Source organism: Impatiens glandulifera, chromosome 8, assembly GCF_907164915.1.
Source record: "Impatiens glandulifera chromosome 8, dImpGla2.1, whole genome shotgun sequence".
In the NCBI taxonomy this organism is placed as follows: domain Eukaryota; kingdom Viridiplantae; phylum Streptophyta; class Magnoliopsida; order Ericales; family Balsaminaceae; genus Impatiens; species Impatiens glandulifera.
In genome coordinates, this window is record NC_061869.1 from 23,210,585 (window position 1) to 23,233,272 (window position 22,688).

At 32.8% G+C, this 22,688-nt stretch overlaps 1 protein-coding gene and 1 pseudogene across 1 annotated transcript; both read right to left on the reverse strand.

Moving 5' to 3' along the window:
- Nucleotides 1-13,619: 13,619 nt before the first annotated feature.
- On the reverse strand, nucleotides 13,620-14,356 carry LOC124913192 (annotated as a pseudogene).
- A 3,505-nt stretch (nucleotides 14,357-17,861) lies between these two features.
- LOC124913193 (L-ascorbate oxidase homolog) lies at nucleotides 17,862-21,776 on the reverse strand. Its single transcript, XM_047453797.1, has 8 exons — nucleotides 21,630-21,776; nucleotides 21,437-21,546; nucleotides 19,372-19,642; nucleotides 19,190-19,292; nucleotides 18,766-19,108; nucleotides 18,317-18,682; nucleotides 18,179-18,257; nucleotides 17,862-18,088 (listed from the first exon to the last, which is right to left on the reverse strand). The coding sequence occupies exons 1-8, from the start codon at nucleotides 21,774-21,776 to the stop codon at nucleotides 17,885-17,887; spliced, it is 1,623 nt and encodes a 540-aa protein (XP_047309753.1). The 3' UTR covers nucleotides 17,862-17,884.
- Nucleotides 21,777-22,688: the final 912 nt, after the last annotated feature.

Consider the following 22,688-nt stretch of genomic DNA (forward strand, 5'->3'; position numbering starts at 1 on the left):
AGCCGAGATTTGAATAACTCGCGAGCAACTCGGTTCATTTACATCCCTAGTTTAACCTAATATTCGCATCAATTGAGGAATAATTTTTTTTAGTGACTAACATTTTTCAGATTCATTTAAAATTCACTGACGATTTCACCTATATTCATATTTGAATATAGAAAACATGAATTAAGTATTATTGAGTTTTGACATGAAGATAAAATTAGACTAATTATGTGTGGTTTCAGTCAAATTAGCTAAATATAAATGACAATGATTTAAATAATGTTGAGTAAGTGTATATAAGTGTGAAGTTAACACTTAAAATATTAAAAAAAATTAAGTTCAATTCATATTAAGACTTTAATTAAAGTAGATTCATAATTGTACTTAGCTAGCTATCTTGAGAATAAATTTGGATCATACAAATAAAACAAAATAACTTATTAACTATGTACAACTACATATGTTTTTTTTGTTATTTATTTTTGGGTATTATTGAGTTTAGACATGAAAATAGAAATAGACTAATTATGTGTGGTTTCAGTCAAATTAATTAATTATAAATGACAAAAATTTAAATAATGTTGAGTAATAGTATTTAAGTGTGAAGTTATTACTTAAAAGATTAAAATTTTTAAGTTTGATTCATGAATGCTCTAATTAAAGTTCCGAGAATAAGTTTGAATCATACAAATAATATAAAATAACTTATTAATTATGTATATGAATTTGAATTTAATTGTGAGTTTGGGTGAGCAACTTAATTATTTTAGGAATCCATCTATTTTTCTATTGTTAAATAATGTAGTGGAAGTTAAATATATGACAGACTTGACAGTGAAATGAAAGGTTTGTCAAAAATTTTAAATTTTTTTTTTTTGAATTATACTATTTATTGTTTAATATGTTTTAAGTAAATTAAACTTTTTTTTCTCTCTTTCATGTTTTTCAAGCATTAGTGTTTAATTTGTCATGCGTGACGTCATATTTAGTCAAATCAACTTATTCTTACCTATTCTTAATTCACAAACCTTGTGGTTTGTTATTCGTATTTGTTCAATTATGAAGTGGATTGTATCTCGGTTTGTCATGAAGTCATTATATCTAAGAGTTATTTTTAATTTGCTGATTGAAAATTACACATATTATTAGTATATAGTAAATATCGTACAATAGGTACATGTTGTACCTGAATAAAGGGGAAATTGGACGAAATGACCCTACAAATAAGGGAAATTGCCTCCGTGGTCATCAGATAATTGAAATTGATCTGGTGATCACTTAATTTTTTTTGGACGAAATTACCCTTTTCGCGTAACGCGAAGGGACTTCGCGTTTCGCGAAGTGAGACGCTGTGAAAAGTCCAGAATACCCTTACTATATAATAAAATCCGGCCATCTTTTTTTCATTTCTTTTCTTCCCTTCTCTTTCTTCCCTTCCGCTTTTCTCCTCCTTCTCTCTAATCTCGCCGACGACGGAGTTCAACGGCGGCACTCAATGAGCTCCACGACGAGCACAAGCACTGTAACAATTGGTAAGTTTATGTATTTCAAGTTTATTGTTGTTCATTTATGCATTTTCGAATCACTGTGTTGTTTAGGGTTTCATCTGATGATACTTCCCGTTTCGCTAAGTACTTCCCGTTTCGCTAAGTACTTCCCGTTTCGCTAAGTACTTCTCGTTTCGTTAAGTACTTCCCGTTTCGCGAAGGGTTTCCATTTCACAGTATTAATTATCCCGTTTCCAATTTTTCTTGCAGCCGAAGTTTTCGTTTTCTATAATGGAGAGTGGAAAGTTGATGCTAATGGAATATGGTTTTTTGATGCCTCTTCAATCAAAACATTGGATTTACCCCAAAGTACTCGTTATGCTGAATTAATTGATAAACTCCATGAAAGACTTCAAGTGCAGAAATCTACGTATGATTTAGTGCTGCAAGTGAAGTATGATATTCCGAATATCACAAATCCTAAACCCGTTTTTATTGAAGATGATGAGGATCTGAACATATATTTATCACGCTTGATTTTGGGTCGAACTGTGTCACCATTGTGTGTGTCTGTAGTAGAGAAGTCACAATTTACTAAAGAAAAGATACCACTACTTACCTACCCAACTCAAGAAAGTATTCTCCCACAATTTACTCAGAAAATTGTACCAGAAGCTTTACCCTCGGAGGTCTTTGTTGAAAGTAATGAAGCCGGAGATAACTCTTTGCCTCACATCCCACTTACTCAGGACTTGCATGCATCGATACCTACACCACATAGTGCGAGAAGAGCATCAACGGGTACACCTACTAGTGCAAGAAGATCATCATTGGGTACACCATGTAGTGCAAGAAGATCATCATTTGGTACACCATCGACAGACATATCACCGACAGACATATCACCGACAGACATATCACCGACAGACCCCTCATTTGCGTTGGCGTTAACTACTGAAACTGTATTGGAAGTCGGTGCCTTGTTTGAAAATAAAAAAGAACTACAACTGATGCTATATAAATATGCGATGGCTAATCATTTTGAATTCAAGGTGGAGAAGTCAAGAAAACATCTTTGGTATATGAAATGTTTGGATGAGAAATGCAAGTGGAGATTGCGTGCCGTGAAAGGTAAATTATCTGAGATGTTTGAGATCCGGAAATTCGACCAACAACACTCATGCTCAGTTCTATCGAGGCTAGAGAAAAAAATGCAAACACCAGCATGGGTTATTGGGCAGTGCGTGAAGAGTAAGTATATGGACCATCACCATAATCACTTGCCTAAGAAAATAATTGAAGACATGCAGGCAACTTATGGGGTAAATTTGACTTATAATAAGGCTTGGAGGGCTAGGGAAATGGCATTAGTGGCGGTGCGAGGAACGGTTGAGGATTAATATGAAAAATTACCCTCATACCTATACATGTTGGAGAAGCATAATCCTGGTACCATAACAGACATCCAAACAGACGAGGTCGGGCACTTCAAGTATATATTCATGTCCCTAGGCCTCTCTATTAGGGGTTTCAAAGCATTTTGTCGTCCCGTATTGTGTGTTGATGCCAGTTTTCTTAAGCACAAGGTGGGAGGTCAACTATTGGTGGCTATTGCATTAGATGCTAATGAACAATTATATCCTGTCGCATTCGGAGTTGTTGATTCAGAGAATAATAACTCTTGGACTTATTTTATGCAAAAATTGAGAGAAGCAATTGGATTAGTTGATGATCTCGTCTTCGTATCCGATAGACACCCAAGCATCGCCAATGCCTTATGTGCTGTTTTTCCAGAAGCATACCACGGTGCGTGCACATATCACATAAAGATGAATATCAACGCGAAATTCAAAACTGATAATTGTCATATGGAGTTTGATATGGCTTCTCGTGCGTACACCGTCCACGAATTCAATCGTTTTTTTGACAAGATAAGGGTTAAAGATAATAGGATTGCTGCCTATTTGGAAGAAATTGGATTTCAAAGATGGAGTAGAGCATTTTTCCCCGGTAAGCGATACAATCAACTGACAAGCAATTATGCTGAGAGTTTTAATAGTCAGAGCAGGGAAGCCAGAAAGTACCCCATTCCCTCAATGGCCGAGTATTTAAGATTGACAATACAAGGTTGGTTTAATGAGAGAAGAGAAAGAGCGTCCAACCACCGAGAAGTGTTATCTCCAACATATGAAAAGTGGTTACGTGAGGGATTCGAGAAGGCTAGATTCTATACAGTATCATCGCTTAACCGATTCGAGTTTTATGTGCATGACAATGAGTCTCATTTTAAAGTCAATTTGAAAGACATGAACTGCACTTGTAGGGTATTTGAAGTTTCTGGTCTTCCTTGTACTCATGCAATGGCTGCTGCCCGTCACCGCAATTTGGTTTGTTATGACTTTTGTTCAAGGTATTATTCAGCTCACATGTTCAATCTATTTAACCAATTTTTTAATCGTTTTATTTTCCATTCTTACAGATATTACACAACTGAATCTTGGATGAATGCATATGCGGAGACATGTTACCCTGATGGTGATGAAGACGATTGGGATATTCCCGAAATGATCAAGGAACGCGTATGTCTAAAACCACCTGTCAAGGTTAAGAAAGGGCGCCCACAAACAAAGCGTAGGTCATCTCAAGGTGAGGTACGTAAGGCTCCGAGACGATGCAGCTCATGTGGTGGACTAGGACATAATAGGGCCACATGCAAAGCAGTCATGCCTGCTCCATCTACTGCAAAAGCATCATCATCTAAGCATCATGACTCTTCTTCTCAACAGCACGAGCCATCATCTCAACAATATGAGCCTTTAGATTGATTGGGATAAGTTGTATAAGTGTTTTGTATAAGTTGTATTATGTACTCGGATAAGTTGTACTCGGATAAGTTGTACTCGGATAAGTTGTAATCGGATAAGTTGTAATCGGATAAGTTGTAATCTGTATGTTGTATCTAGTTTATCTGTGTACTGAAGGAGTACTTAACGAAGCGTTAAGTACTTAACGCTTCGTTAAGCGCTTCGTTAAGTAAAACTTGGTTTAAGTGAGTTTAAGTTAGTTACTTGGTACATTGATTTATATGTTCATACATTGATTTATATGTTCAATTATTTGGTATGTAAATATCAGACTACCAACCAACCAGACTACATTAAAACTACAAATATTTTAACATGAAATGTAACTTAAGTTGAAGTTCTACCCAAAAAGTAATACAAGTTCAGAATACATAAGCACAAGTCAAGTTCTATCCAAAAATCAATAAACGATTACAATACAAACTAAGGTTCTGTAATTTGATGAAATAACCGGACCGCCATCTTTTGTCGAAAAAACTCCATTTCATTGGAAGTCACCTTCTCTACACCTAAACCAGCAGTCAAGTATTCCATGTGCATAAGCATAAATACACCACAATCCCCACTTTCTTCTGCTCTAGGGACTTCCCCATATTTGGCGATTGCATTTTTGGCTGGGTGTGGCAACCTTTTATATGTCAGTTTCTGGAAATTGAAATTAGGATACCGTTTTAGCTCAGCATCACTGGCTCCCATTGCATATATTCGTGGAAACATCTCACACAAAGGTCTCATGTATGGATCGAGATTCCTATAAATACTCGAGTCGCAGTCATAAACGTCAATGTGATTATCTTGTACACGAACGACGCACAGTACCCAATGCTTGTTGCCAATGTTCAAAGGCACGTAAATATCGTCTACTAGTGGCCATTCTGGCATATGTCTATGAGGCGCTCCCCAGAAGTACTGAGAAAATACGTCTGCTATTGGAAATTTTTCAGGATCTTTTTTATAGTTCGGGTACTCTCGCCTCATCATATCTGCTAATAAGCAATCCCCTATTGATACTTTACAATGTTTATATGTCTTAGGATATTGCTCAATCCTTTTGCGCAACAAGTGGCAGACTGCGTCGATTTCCTACAAAATGGGGGAAAATGCAGCATATATCAAAAACCTTATTCATAACTTAAAGAATTAATATGAAATGCAAGACTTACAGGATCTTTAAGCCATGTGCACTTTGTTAGAACTCTAACAAACAACTTCTTTCGTGCTTTGCAAGTAAACACAGTTTTTGTCTCATCATTGGTAGCTTCATCTTTCAACCAATTCTATAATTGAACCAACATCTCATCATCAAATTTTTGAAGGGGATTGATAGTTAATGGATCATTCGTCTTTGGCTGTTTTGACAAAGAAGGGTTGGTGTAGTCTTCATCTTTCTTCTGCTTCCTCACTCTTTTTTTGGGAACTACTCCTTTAGGTGGAGTGTTGTATAATTGGAAATCATCATCATCCTTCTCATCATTCCCATCCCTCGAATCCTTCCCATCCTTCCCATCGTTCTCATCCTTCCCATCCGTGGCATCCTTCTCAACCTTGACTTTCTTCTCAACCTTCCCAACCTTGAGTTTAACCTTCCCAACCTTGGCTTTCTTCTCAACCTTCTCAACCTTGACCTTATCCTTCTTTTTCTCAATTATTTCTTACATCATATCGGAGAGCAACATCTCCCCACCATCCACCTTCACATCAGTCTGAATTTCCCCAACACCCACCTTTACATCATTCTCAATCTCCCCACCATCCACCTTCACATTATTCTCAGTCTCACCACCATCCACCTTCACATCAGTCTCAGTCTCGTCCACCTTCCTATCCTGTAAAAATAGAATAATAGTGTGGTCAACGTTTACTTCCCGAAACATTAGACTTCGCTAATCAAAACTTACCTCAGTTTTATCCTCCACCTTCACACTCTCCTCCTCCACCTTCCCATCCTTCATCTCCATCTCATTCGTCATCATCTCCTCCACCTTCCCATCCTGCAAAAAGAAAACAACAGTGTGGTCAGCGTTTACTTCCCGAAACAACATTTGACTTCACTAAGTAAAACTTACCTCAGTTATATCCTCCACCTTCTCACTCTCCTCCTCCACCTTCCCATCTTTCATCTCCATGTCATTCGTCTTCATCTCCTCCACATTCCCTTCCTGCAAAAAGAAAACAACAGTGTGGTCAGCGTTTACTTCCCGAAACAACATTTGACTTCACTAAGTAAAACTTACCTCAGTTATATCCTTCACCTTCTCACTCTCCTCCTCCACCTTCCCATCCTTCATCTCCATGTCATTCGTCTTCATCTCCTCCACATTCCCTTCCTGCAAAAATAAAACAACAGTGTGGTCAGTTAAGAACAACAAAAGATAAGTACTTAACGAAGCGTTAAGTACTTAGCGAATCGTTAAGTACTTAGCGAAGCGTTAAGTACTTAGCGAAGCGTTAAGTACTTAGCGAAGCGTTAAGTACTTAGCGAAGCGTTAAGTACTTAACGAAGCGTTAAGTGCTTAACGAAGCGATAAGTATCTTTATCTTACCTCAGTCTTGCCCTTCTTTTCCAATTTGCTCTTCTTCTTCTTCTTCTTCCTCTCCTCCTCCATACTATCTAATTTGACTATTAACGTGGCCATCCTTTGGTTGGATTTGGCTAATAACTGTTCGCACATACTAACAACCAACTTTTTCATATAAGCCTTGTGATTTGTTTGAGTTTCTTCGTAAGTTGTTTTCATCTCTTTGAGCTCCTCCTTCACCTCTTTGATGAGCTCCTCCTTCAGCGCTTTTACCTCCTCTTTCAGCTCTTCACATTTACATCCAACAGAAGATGTTGGAGGTAATCCAGGAGTAGTAGCGGATGGGGGGCTAGGAATGTTGGCAGGACTAGATTCATAAGCAAGCTTCCTCTTCAGGTTTACTGCTTCTTTGAGATTAAGCGCAGCCTTTCTCTTCCGGGTGTTTGGTTTGGAAGTAGGTTCTTCTTGTTCATCCTCAGGTTCACTTCCCTCCTCTTCATCATCATAATCCTCCTTCACTAACTTCCCTTCTGTAAATCCCTCAAAAAATTCATCAGTTGACTCATCTATTTGTTCAAAGTCCTCACCACTGTATAACCTCTTCTCCATGGAGGACTCTTCCATCTCAGTCAGATCCGTTGTCTCCAGGGCAGACTTTATCTCGATCAAGGTGTTCTTCCTGTTGGAATGATAGACTAACAACCTTGGGCGTAGAGGATCATTAAGCTCATTCTTTCTAGCAAATTTAGGAACAAAACCTTTGATGACCTCGTATGTCCACACTTGAAATGCCAGTGCAAACCCATAAATGTTATAAGCAAAAGGAGCATAAGGATCAGTACTCTTCTTCTTCTTCTTATAATATTTGTGACTGAGATGTTTCATGTTCTTGTTCAAACCCTTGAGGGTGGCTCTAAAGGTCACCTTCCCCCAAGGAAATCGGAGGAAACTTTCCTCGTCTTCGACCATGTGGAGGATTTTGGCAAATACCACCCTCCTTGGGTCAAATGAAAATAGGTACTGGCAAATCAAGCATACCAGCCCCATCTTCCAGGCATCTTCCTTATCTCTACATTTCAAAAAAGCAGTCTCCAAGTCTTGCATTACTACACTCGACTTCCCTTTAAAATATTTTACCAACAGAGGTGGACAACCTCGGCATTCTTCTTCGTTCACCTCAGGAAACCTTCCGAAGTTTAGGCCCGTCACCAAGGCGTACTCTTTCATACCAAACACAAGTTCTTGCCCATTGATATTGAAAGTAATCTCCTTGGAGGTTGAGGTTACCCTCCTAAGCAACATGTGATGTACAATAGTTCCTGAGAACTGCAACACTGGCGCAGAGACTATATATCGGAATTGGGTATTGTACACCTTCTCCACAAGATCCATTTCCTCAAACTTCATAACAATCTTCTTCAGGCAGAGGGCGCTTTTCCAAGAAATCCGTCCAGGGAAATCAGGAACGGTGGTTTCTGCCATCTACAAAAGGAACAACAACAAAAATGTAAGATCATATACATAGACCACATCAAACGTTAAGTACTTAACGAAGCGTTAAGTACTTAGCGAAGCGTTAAGTAATTCGTGAATCCCTAAACTAGAAACAATAACCAACAACTAGAAACAAACATGCAAATATAATACAATAATCAATAACCAGAAACAAACATTAAACGCTAAACCTAACCAAATAAACTGAAACAACCAAAACCCTAAAACTAAACATGCAAATATGAACACCCATAACCAAAAAAAGACATGCAACAACCAAAATAAAACTAACCTGAGATTTATGGGGAATCAATGATAGAGAGGAGGACACGAGGGGGACGGGAAGATCGGCTTGTCAATGTCTTCTTCAGTGAGACGGTTGTAGAGAGAGGAATCGAGAGGATAGAAGAGGGAAAGTGGAAGAAATGAATGTCCAAATGTTTTATTTTTTAAAATATATGGTACGGCGCGTGCATATACGCGCGCCTCTTCATCTTCCTACGCGCGCGTGCAGAAGCGTTAAGTACTTAACGAAGCGTTAAGTACTTAGCGAATCGTTAAGTACTTAGCGAAGCGTTAAGTACTTAACGAAACGATAAGTACTTAACGCTTCGTTAAGTACATAACGCTTCGTTAAGTACTTAACGCTTCGTTAAGTAACTAGCAGAAACGATATCATCTGCAAATATCATCACAGCCAAAAGAACAATCAATAAGATGAACAAACTAATAAACCAATATGAACAAATATGAACATATATGAACAAATATAACCCAATATGAACAAATATGATTCAATATGAACCAATATTAACCAATATCACCAAAAAGAACATATTTAGGGTTAGGGTTTCATTAAGAAATACAATATAAGAACATAAATCTGTTATATAAACATAGATTCGGGGATTAGGTTTCTTATCTTGTAGATTTCATTCATAGTAGTCGCCGTCGCCGGAGTTTACGCCGCCGGCGACAAACTCAGGAGGAAAGAAAGCATGAGAGAGAAAGAAAATGAGAGAAATGAAAAAATTTGAGTATATATATCAATACTGTTTCACTTCGCGAAACGCGGAGTCCCTTCGCGTTACGCAAAAAGGGTAAATTCGTCAAAAAAAAATAAGTGGTCATCAGATCAAAAATTATGAAACATTACCACGGATGCAAATTGGCCTATTTGTAGGGTCATTTCATCCAATTTCCCGAATAAAGAAGTATCTATTTTTTTAATTTGATTTTTATTTTATTATCCAACTCCGATCCTGAACTCGACGGATACTTCTACTTCTATCACATCCTTGATTCGTCGGGTACCCGATCACCGACAGGTGTCTCATTACTCGATTAAAAAATTTATAAGATTATAATATTGAAGAAAAAGAAACATAACTTTAATGATTTTAAAATTAGTAATTAAAATATTAAAAATATAAATAAAAATATTATTTATTTACATACTTATACTTATTTTTAAAATTTTTAATTTATGAATTTTGTAAAAGTTTAACTAGAGTAGAGAAAATATATAATAAAATTTAAAAAAATTAAAGATTAAATATTTTGTTATTAAAATAAAATGTGAAGTTAAAGCTTTATATAGAAAAATATAAATTTTTGGAAATATAAAAATTAATATGGAATGTAGAGTATTTATGATGATGATGTTTGGATAAGACCAAATTAATTAATTTGATATATATTTTTTAATGATATTTGTAATGATAATAATTTAAAAAGTCACATGTTACACTAACAAAAAATTATTTTTAATAATAATATAGTCGAGTATCGGATATCGGGTTTAGGTTTCACACACTCTTCATCTCCGATCCTATACCCGACTGAGTACCTTCTCCACCTCCCCATTCCTGACCCCGGTCCCAAACCTGATTTAATATATCCGAACTCGACTATCAGGTACTCATGGGTATCGGACATATTAGTACCCATTGTCATCTCTATACGATACCATAAAATATTGAAATATATATTTTTTCGGTATACTAAAAAAAGGGTAAGATATGATATTGATACCAAAATTATTAATATGGTAAAATATATTGGTAATTTGGTATATAGCGATATAAAAAAATAATATTTATAAATTAAAATATATATATATATATATATTATATTTATAAAGAAATAAATAATAACTAATAATTATAAATATTTATGTTTTATTTTCAATTTTAAAATGATGGCAACAAAGAATCAATTTTCAGTAAAAAGGTGGTCAGACTTAATTTTAGTAAATGCATCTTCTTTTCTTTCAAAATACCGAACTAAAATATAATTATACTCTAATATTACCTATAATATAATATATATTTGTATGAATTTTATATTATTTTCTGTTCTCACATTGTTATACATTTTTTATCATTATTTATTGAACGGTCGTGATTTGGTAAAGATTTTTCGACAGAGTTTAATTGATTCGTACAATTTATTTTATTTGATCGTTGTTGTTATTAAATTTAAATGAGATTTATATTTAAAATTAGTCTAAAAAAGTTGCATGATTGCTGAATATTGTTAGATTGAGACATACAATTTAAAATTAAATTTTATTTGGTTATTTAACTTTTTTTATGTTATTTTATAATGTTTTCTAGTGTGCAATTTTTAATTTAAACTAAACATCTTTACAAATATATTTAACCTACATGTTAGTAAGGATGGCCGCCCCGCGAAAACCGAACCGAATTATCCCGTTTGGGATGGTTTTTCCCCGAAACCGAACGGGGATAAGATGGAGATGGTATTTGTATCCCCCGCCCGACCCGCATCGATTTCACACCGATTCTATCCCGAACACCATAATTAAATATATTAAATCACTAATATATTTATTTATTCACTATATTTTATAAGAGTAATAATGTTTTTATTTATAATAATATAGATTTTTAATATATTACAATATATATTATATCAAAAAATTCGTTTATATAATTTTATTCTATAATTTTTGTTTATTTTTTAAAAAAAATTAATTTTTTTTATGCACGGTGCTCCGTGGGATTCACCGAAACCGAAAAAACCGAACGGGGCGGGGATGGTATTAAAAAAATCTTCAAAATTAAAACGGTGCGGAAATGGTAAATACATTCCCCGCCCCGAACCGCCCCATTGTCATCCCTACCAGTTAGGGGCTGACCCCAAGAGTTGAGAAGTCAAAATGCAAATTTTATGGCCCAGAAAATTAAAATAAATATAATAATTATATATTTTTATCAAAAGCATATTAAATATATAACAATATTAACTAGTATAAAAAATATTTCAAAATATATATTAAAAATATTAATATAATAAATTATAAATTAAAAAATTATATCATAATAATTTTCAAATTTTGAGACAATTTTTTTTTTCAATTGATATCATTAAGGATGTCAATTTTTTACTTCTGCATTGTTTTCAAATTATTAAATTCTTTAAATAATGTATGACCATTAATATTCATTTGTTATATAATGTAATATATATTTGTATGAATTTTATATTATTTTCTGTTCGCGCATTGTTATACATTTTTCATCATTATTTATTGAACTATTGCGCAATAATAATTTTTACTATTACTTATTTGTATATATTTGGTAAAGATTTTTCGACACAATTTACTTGATTCGTACAATTTATTTTATTTGATCGTTGTTGTTATTAAATTTAAATGAGTTTTATATTTAAAATTATTCTAAAAAAGTTGCATGATTGTTCAATATTGTTAGATTGAGACATACAATTTAAAACCAAATTTTATTTAGTTATTTAACCTTTTTTATGTTATTTTATAATGTTTTCGTGTGCAATTTTTAATTTGAACTAAACATTCTTACAAATTTGAACTAAACATTCTTACAAATATATTTAACTTACCTGTTAAGGCCAGTCCTATAATTGAGAAGGCTAAATGCAAATTCAAATTTGATAACCCACAAAATTAAAATAAATATAATAATTATATATTTTATCAAAAGCATATTTAATATATATCAAAATTAACTAGTATAAAAAACGGGAAATTTGAGGAAATGACCCCAAAAAGGGGGTTAATTATGTTTGGTGCGGGGGATAATTTTTATAGCGCTGGTGACCCCCAAAAAATTTTCTGCCGAAAATACCCCTATTGCGTCACGCACCCTCCGGTTGCGTGACGCACCCGAGGGCATTGTGAAAAGTCCACAATGCCCTTACTATATAATAAAAAAAATCCAGTTCTTCCCATTTCTTTCTTTCTTTTCTCTTTCTTCACTTCTCATTCTCCTCCTTCTCTCTAAAAAGACCACCCCCGACGACGATCCCCGACGAAGACCCCGACGAAGACGGCGGAATCCCAACGAAGGAGATGTTCGCTGCTATCCTTCAGATTACAGATTACAGGTTACCACAAATGGATCATTTTGTAGCTTTTTGCATTTCAGATTCATTATATATTCATAATCTGTAAACTGTATTCTTCCTCCTTCCTTTATTTCTCTCTTTCGACGCATTGTTTGTTAGGGTTTAGTGATTAGGAATTGAGTAGGTGAATGTCACCGTTGCGGCGAAATCTGGGTGCGTAACGCAGTTGCGTAACGCACCCCAGACAACGTAACAACAGGAGCATCAAATGACTTTATGTAAGTATCGCGAGTGGCTAGACAGATGGTGGAGCGGTTTGGGTTCAGTAAGAAGATCGGCCAGATTGCCATTGGTGGAGGCGGTGGAAATCCCTTCTTGGTCAACAGGTGTTGATCAAAAATTCGAAATCCATTGATTTGATGAAAATGTTATGTGTAGTAACAGAGTTAGTCTGTGTTGTGTTGTGTTTGTGATTGCAGATGTCTTCACAGAAAGATTACTCGATGGCGACAGCAGATGTTGTGGATGCAGGAGGGAGCTGGTGGATAAAGCATACTCGAGAGCAACACAAATAATCACAAGCCAAATTGACATTCTCCATAAGCTTGCTCAACTTCTCATAGAGAAAGAAACTTTTGATGGTGAAGAGTTCATGAGCCTCTTTATTGATGGCAAAGATGAACTTTATGTTTCCTAATTCTCTTTCTATGATTTTTCTGTAAGAATTGCATGTCACCCTAAAACAATACATTTGCATATATATATATATATATATATATATATATATATATATATATATATATATATATATATATATATATATATATATATATATATATATATATATATATATATAAACACAACAATTGTTCTGTCAAAGCCAACAACAACAATAAAATTAACAAGAAGAGGAATCAAATAAAATAGAAAAAATGCCATCTGCCAGTTCCTCCTCCTTTGTGCTTCTTATCTTCTAGGGCAGCAGCTTCGTTAAGCATATCGGCTGCATCTTTGTGCATGTCCAGCTTCGCAAGGGAAACCGCCTGCATGTAAAAAGCAGTCGACCAATCGGGGAGGACACACTGAGCTTGCATGGCATCTCGGAGAGCTGCATCAGGTTGCTCGCACATAAGATAACATAGACTTCGTCTTCCATATACAGTTGGGGAAATCATCGTTCCCACATCTATGAACTGCAACATTTTTATAACCATAATCAAATTATAAACAACCAAACATACATATATTATATACCAAAATGTTTTATTTTTATATACCTGAGAATAACAATCTATAGCAGTTCTAAAATCCTTATCACGGAATGCCAAGTCACCACGCTTCCTTGCATCCAGCGTGTCTTTCATCTGTTTGTCCATTCTTGAAAAGAAAGCTGGAACAAATCAAATAAACAAATAAGCGCTTGTGTTTGCACCAAAACAGTCAAGAATTATTCTTTGAAGACCTTAGTTCCAACTACTGTAGAATTGGAATCGATATAATTGTATTAATGGAATGGAGGAGGAATTGATATAATTGTATTAATTGCTACAAAAAATAAACTAGAGTGAAAGAAAGACAATGGACTCACATCAGGTTTATTCTGCAATGGGGCAAGGGTAGCAACCAGGTCTCTTGTGTTCTCTTGGTTCATACTGCAAACATTTTGAAGCTATATTAATAACAACAGTAGCCTCTTCAGTTGAAAAGTTTCCTTCCAAGTTTCATTCTACTAATAACCACCACTAATCTAGAAGCTGATTAACTGCAATATGCTTTTAAAATACTGCTTTCAACGAAGATTACACCACCAGAAGATCTCAAAATAAAACAGTATGAAGTCGACTAGCAATGGTTTTCGAAACTAAGACTAATAACAAATTTCCGCATAATGCTCAAAAAGGTAACAAAAGGAAGATCCAGAACATAACTGAAAAGATGCAACAAATTATAAAACACAAGATGAGTTATTTAGGGTACAATAACATGCCAAAATAACTTTCAAAATGATACAGCAATAGTTACAAAAAAATGGGGCGCAATAGGTTCCAAACCATATATAGAGATTCCACAGCTATATGATACTACACGTCCACGGGAGTGTGCTTGCTGGAAAATCGGCACTATGTTCAAACCCTAGATATAAATCAATAACTATCTATAATAACTGATTCTAGTGATCCTTCCTCCGGAAACCTAAATAAGTTGGTATATATTTCTCACGTCTACGATAAAACAAGGAACCAGAAGAAGCGTTAGGCAGAGAATGTGCTAACCAAATGAGACGCATCCTACTTGACGCATCCTATGTGACGCACCTGCGTGACGCATCCTACTTGACGCATCCTACGTGACGCATCCAACCAACCAACCTGCATTCAACGAATCAGGACAAATCAATGACGTTCTGTAAAGGAAATCAACACAAACAATAATATGTATAGGAAATCAACACAAACAATCATATGTAAACAAAATATAAACGAATATAGTGAAAATTTTTGCTTCGGTCGTCGTCGTTCGTCGTTGGAGCCGCGGCGAACCGCAGTTCGCCGTTGAAAGTTATTCGCAGCTCTAGGCCATTGAATATAGTGGAATGGTCGACGGTGCCTCTTCGATTGGTTATTCGGCGATGAAAAAGAAGAGAAAGTCTTCTCCGCCACCAGTAGGGTTCACGGCGGAGAAGACATGGATGAGAGAGAAAATGAATCGAAAATGAAAAAAAATTAAGACTTTATAGGGTTTGGAGTGCGTCACGCATCTGGAGGGTGCGTGACGCATGAGTATAATGGTCATTAAAAAGTTTGGGGGTCACCAGCGCTATAAAAATTATAGCCCCGCACCAAACATAATTAGCCCCCTTTTTGGGGTCATTTCCTCAAATTTCCCATAAAAAACATTTCAAAATATATATTAAAAATATTAATATAATAAATTATAAATAAAAAAATATATCATAATATTTTTAAAATTTTTAAAATTTTAAGACAAAATTCTAATTTTTTTTTCCAATTATATCATGAAGGATGTCAATTTTTTATTTTTCTCTCCGGGTAGCATTGTCTTCAAATTATTAAGCACTTTAAATAATGCATCACCATTAATGTTCATTTGTTGGTTGTGTTTCAATTTTTTTTCTTTCTAATTTAATACAATTTTTCAACAATGGATCTTCACTAATATTTTTTATTTTTCATTGAATAAAAATTTAAAGATTTCTTTTTATAGTTCAAATTGCTTAAATCGATCCCAAAGTGATGTAAGTAAATTTAAGGGTATTAACATGTAACCTCAAATAAGATTTTTACAATTTTTCTTTATAAATTTGAAGATAATATAAAAAATAGTGATATAAAAGTTTAAAATAGGAATAGATAGAAAATAAGTTTAATATTAAGGATAAAAAATATTAAAAAAAAATAATATAACGCTTATGAATTGCTATATAGATAGAGAAAAAAATAATGTAATATATATTATATATAATATGGAGAGAAATAAGGAATATATTATTATATAATATATAGAGAGAAAAATAATATATTATTATTTATAATATGGAGGGAGAAAATTAACATATTATACGAAAATAAATAAAAAAGAATATTATATTATAATATAAATAAATAATTTATGATATTTAATATATAATTAATAATATTACTAAAAATGAGGGGTCTTGAAAAATTGGGGACCAGGTTGCATTAGTGTTTATTAAACAAATTTGTTGGTTTCAAACTTTCAACACCTAACATGTTTTATCCATAAATATTTGTCTTGAGCCCATAATTTTCTCAACAAACAAAATATGACCCGAATTAAAAACTAAAGTTAAGAAATATTTTGTTAAACAATAATGAAATTGAAATATAATAAAGTCTCAAATAAATTAAATTGTTACCAAAAGAATTAAACAAAGTCTAAGGACGTGGACAAACACGTGGAAGAGAATAATTTAGGATCAAACAGGTTTGCCAGCGATGACGCGGCAGTTTGTCGCCGGCGGGAAATATGCGATTCTGACGCCGATATGGCGTGGCATCTCGTTTATTTATATTTAAAAATTAATATTATAGCTTTATCCAAACATTATTAAATCTTATCTCTCTCTCTCTCCACGTGCTTTTTTTTTTTTTTTTTTTTTTTTTTAACATACAAGCTTATATATGTTTAATTGTATTGAGCTTTATTGGAATAGGCATATATTGTGTTTTTTATATGCTTAATAGTTTAATTAAGGTTATCATTTTTATATGCTTTAAATTATTTTATTTATTTTCTAAACCATCTTAGTTCGTTTTATCTTTCCGTTTATTTTATTTATTTTAAATAATTTTCTAGATACTATTATGTTATGTCTCATTCTTATATGTCTAATTTTCAAGTTTTTTTTGAACAAATTCCTCAATTTCTGCTCTCCGCGTGAAGATTGTCATCTTCCTCGTTCTTTCTTGCTTGCTCGAGGATTGAAGATTTAGTGGAAGTGGCCACTAGGTCATCGACACGGCTAATAGGGTGATTGATGTATCTCCACTTCCGCCTCTCTAGAGCCTCCATTGGTTAGTTAGCTTTTGGAGAATTACATTTCAACTTCGGTAGCATCTCATCCATAACTAGGATTTTTTAGGAATTCATTTCGAGAACTCGGACCATTTATTAAAAGAAAAGAAAATGTAGCATGAGTTGTTGAAAACCAATACTGATGTTGGATCAATAATGGTTCATAGCTCAAGACTCTCAGCTGTGTATTAAACTTAGACACCCTCATGAGCCAAGGTGTAAATTGGCTAGTTTACATATGGATTATTTGGGCGATATTTATTAAAGAGACTTGTCGTTCAAAATATTTAGCCTATGCGTAATTCTATTATCAATGTTTTTATTTAAAGTATTCAAATCCAGAGCATGCTATAAATTTTTTAAGATATATTGTTTGTATACGAATCCTATCTAAATACACATGCATGATAAATTTTTATCCAGAGTTTGTTTTCAAATGAAGCTAAAATATGTAATGCTCAATTATATTTAATAAAATATTTGTGGTTTCAGCATTAGAGAACATTATATATTAATAAAATATTTGTGGTTTCAGACTTTCAGTATTAGAGAACATTAGAAGAAATTAACAATTCAGTATAAAAGGAAACTATAGCTCCTTTTTTTTCAAGCATGTTTTATTTCATATTTCACTTCCTTCTGCTTTACCACATAGAAGGGCATTCTTTGGAATCCTGTATTCATCCCTAGTCGATGTGCTGGTTGTGTAAACACGTAAATAAAACTGTTCCCCGAGGTATTGACGTGCCCAAAACTCGCTCCTCATGTTCCACATTCCCACGTTGTCGAGTGCTATGTAAACCGCGGTCCATGACTTGGGATAAACCTAGAATATTGAAACAATAATATCGCTTTTCATTTCTTTTTCGAGCATTAAATTTGAGAACTTGCAATATTATAATGTCACCCTTCTTACCTGTGTTGTGCAACGCCAGATCGCATCTTTAAGATTGTACTGACTTCGGCTAGCTTGACTCCATTTGCCTTCATCCATTCTGCGAAAAGAATAATGTTAGCTATGCTTACAAGATACCCTATAAAAAAGGTTTCTTACCCAACAACAAAAAAGTTGTATCCATCAAGATGCCAACTTTGGAGAATGTTCTCTTCATTCTGGAACACAACCTCAACAAAAGATCTATAGTCGGCCCCCATGACCGATGTTTCAAGAGACATGGTTTTGTGTGATGGCTCGTCGGGTATGCTTCCAACGCGAAAAACTCCTTTAATATGAAAATAGTCCGCTAGCTTGAGTGGTGTATCAGCGTTAACGAAAGACACACTATTAACCCCATATCTTTGTTTGCCATGAACTTGTGCCGACGAACTAACTAACATGATGGTCCTCGTAACATTGATAGAACCATAAGGGTATGAGCCTTGTGGATTAGGCCTAGGTCCACTAGCGGTAAGATTAGTCCTAAATGTTCAACACACACAAATAGATGGTCAATCAATACGAATAAATTCTTTTGTTCATCGTGTTCAATGAAAAATAAATACCTAATGGAACGTGCTTGATCCATTGACCAATTAACCGTAGTGGGAGCTTTTGTGAATATCCCAGACAATGAATTACTGGAGTTCTCGTAGTGAATCACAGCGATGGTTTTGAGAGTCTTGTTGGTGAATCGAGTTGAGATCGAGATGTAGTAGTCTTTCGGAGGCTGATCAGCTGTCACGAGGATAGAATACGTTTGGCCCACATGGATATCGAGGGATGAGTATGTGTTTTGCATCGTGTGCGTCCCTTCAACCTCAACAAGCTTCATGACATGGCCTTGAATTTGAAAATTCAATGTATTTTGTAGTCCAACGTTGGAAATCCTCATTCTATAAGTCTTTCCTATTCATAGCAATTTTAAAAACATTAAGTATACATATATATATATATTTATTTTGTACAAATTAAATTAATTTAATTAACCTCTTGCAAATGTAAAAGATTCCTTGTTAGGTCCCTTTCCATTGATTAAGATTCCATCAGGAAATCCAATCTTGTGACCTCCATCTAAAATTGCCTTTAGTTTCTGTATAATATATTATGAACTTTAAATAGTTAAACAAATTCAACATATTAAAAAAAAGATAGGGTTATATTTTTTTTACCGAGTGAGTTGTTTTGTACCAATCTCCGATCAGGACTGTAAAATCGCCGGCGGGTTCAGGGAAAGGAACCGGGATTTGAGGGCGGCTGAGGATACGAAAGCCGCCGAAGGCTCCAGCCGCCCTATGGAAGGCCAGAGATGGAAAGTAGAAAAAAGAGCCAATTTGATCTTTTACTTGCATAATGTAGGTGAAGTTCTTGCCTGGTGGAATTGGGCATGTGGTTCCATATACTCCATCTTCAAATGAATTTTTTCTTTGTTGAATACCATTCCTAGTCATTAAACTCAATTGTTTAATTAATTAAATTGTATCATAAACTAAACCAAAGTTATTAATGCAAAGGTTGTAAAGTTAAAAAAAAAAAAAAACCAATATGTATAAGTTATCATGACAATTATCATAAATTACACATTAAAAAATGTCAAGATATACACTCAAACATAGCAAGTATCATGCTCAAATTGTATAGTATGCATGGTTGAAATATTCAATCTAAATTAATATTCGAATTAGATACTACAAAAATATTTTATAAATATTTATTTTAAGCAAAAAACTAACGCATTTCCACCTTCAAAATTTCCGTTGGAATTAGGCAATTTTTGTAGAAATCTTACTGTATACATTTCATGTTTTATGGGTTAATAGATAAATAATTTAGTTTATAGAGTGTTTAACACTCTACAAATGAATTGAGTGTAAAATGGGTACAAAGGTTGTGTAAAGGGAAAGAACATCAGATATATAAAGGTAATAATAATATGTAAAAAACTAGAGACGTTACAAATCTTTTCAAAAAACAGCTATTTCTTTTACAAAGTGTCCACTTCTTAAGGTTTTGATGGTATATATTAAATTATTAATATCTTTTATATAATAAATATCGTGTGATTTAATCTAACATGATGAAAAGTAATATTTACCTTGAAAAACCCAACCGTTACAAAAAATTCATGCATAGAAATTTAATTGTATGTACATTCCTTAGTTTGATGTTATTTCTTCTAACAACAATATTTCTATCACTTATAAACAATACAATATTACACTTAAAAATCTATACCATCCAATAATAATTTAAATATTAAATAGTATAATCAATTCCTATAAAATAGTTATTTTAAAAAAAATAAAAAATCTAAATATTAAATTACTAAAGTTACAAACTTGAAATCTCAAAATAAAACCTAATTATCCTGCAATTTTGTCAGAAAGAGTAAAAAAAATTCATTTAAATTAAATAACGAGCAAATATAGCTAAAATCTCAAACCAACTATTTTCTAATGCAGTATTTTGATTTGGATTTATTTGAAAAGAATGTATTATATTTATATTTTTTGAAAATATAAAACTTTTAACCATATTGATTAACATTAATAATTAGATGTCTAGTTTTACTATAGAAAAACAAGAAAACTCTTTAAATCCTTCCTAGTCATGATCCAAAAGGTCTAGGAAATTGTAAGTCCACAATCCTAATGAATGTCTCATTATTTGTTGTCCTTCCAATTTCCATTCAATATATATATTTGAAAAAAAGGTTTGAAATGCATTAAGTAGGTATAAAAGAAAAAAAAACTAAAATTTTATTTAATAAAAAATTATAATTAACTATTAAAATTATATTAATTTTAGTTTGTTTAAGGAATAAATAATGTAAATATTTAATTATTTGAATTAAATCTAAATAATTAAAGATTCATATTAAAAATGAAAGCTAAAATCATGGATATCTGTTATTATTTAAATTCAAATTCAAATTCAAATATTTATTGGAATTAGCATATGACTAATTAAGTTCGAAATTATCTAGGTCATTTATATTCAAACAATAATTAAGAATTCATTCAATAAATCACTTTAATTTAATTAAGAATACTATTAACATGCAAAGAGAGATAGAAACATGAGTAACATCATATACTTTCCTTTGCTTGTAGATCAATCCCTCTTATTTAACTTTAAAAAGAGAAATATATACAAAAAAATGGAAAATAGCGTTACAAATAAGAAAATTACAACATAAAAAACCCTAATTCATACGTTTAGAGAGAGAAAACTGACCAAGATATGAGAAACGGTTCCGGCAGATTATTGAAGACGTTAACGATGATATTGTCATTGGTTACTGAATATATATCAGGACCAGGAAATTTCCCATTTATCAGAATTCCCTAAAATAACAACCATGAATCAAAAGATCATTATTTTAGATTAAATTCATATATATTTAGAAGAAGAGAGAGAAAATATATACTTGTTGAGTAATGCCCAAAGGGTTGATATTTCCATAAGTGATGTTCCAAGTGAAAAATCTATAAGGACTTTCAGCCCTAACAGTATCATTAGAGATGATCAAACCAACAATTGTTGTTATTATCAACAAGATCTTCGTAATACCCATTATCAAGAGAGAGAGGGAGAGAATGATAGAGCTAGGTTAGAGAGATGGAGAGAGAGAAAGAGAAAGCCAGGTTAATTAGAGAGAGCTGGAAATAGGTATTTATATAGAAAAAGTTATAGATCTAAAAAGAATTTAAAACCCTCACTCAATACACTTACTAAACGTTTTTTAATAAAAAAACGGTCATCAGAAAATTATGTATTTATTTTTAGGTTTGTAACTAACAATTAACTTTTTCAAATCATAAAAGATTAACCCATTAAAAACTATTATAATTGGTTAACTTGTGATTACTTTGCATGTTGAAAAAGAGCCGTATAATACAAATCACCTGTTTTGGAAAATCTTAAAATTGATATTTATTTATGTTATCTTAATTTTAATTTTAATAAAGGGTTAACTTTTATATATATATATATATAAATATAAAAGGAGTAATTGAGGATGAAATTTGGGGAGGGAATGACCGTCCCTATTATTTATTTGGTAAAATTCTCTTTCCCAAATTTTCTCCCCAAATCTCTTAAATTACGTCACTTATTTTTATTTGGGGAAGTAATTTTAATTAAGTAAAGATATTTAAATAATAAATAAATAATGATTGCTATTTTTTATATTAAAATATAAATTATTTAGTTAATAAAATAATAATAATAATAATTTATTTTTACTTATTTTATTATATATATCATTAATTTATATTTTATATTTTAAAAATAATTATGAATATACTTATAATATTTTCACCCTAAATTTTATTGTTTCCATTACATTTGAACATTAAACGTTTTTTAATATTATTTTTTTTATAAAAAAACTTTATCACAATTTTTATTTATTTATTTTTAGATTTTTAACTAACAATTAACTTTTTGAAAACTTATTTTGGTTAACTATTTATAATTAAAAACT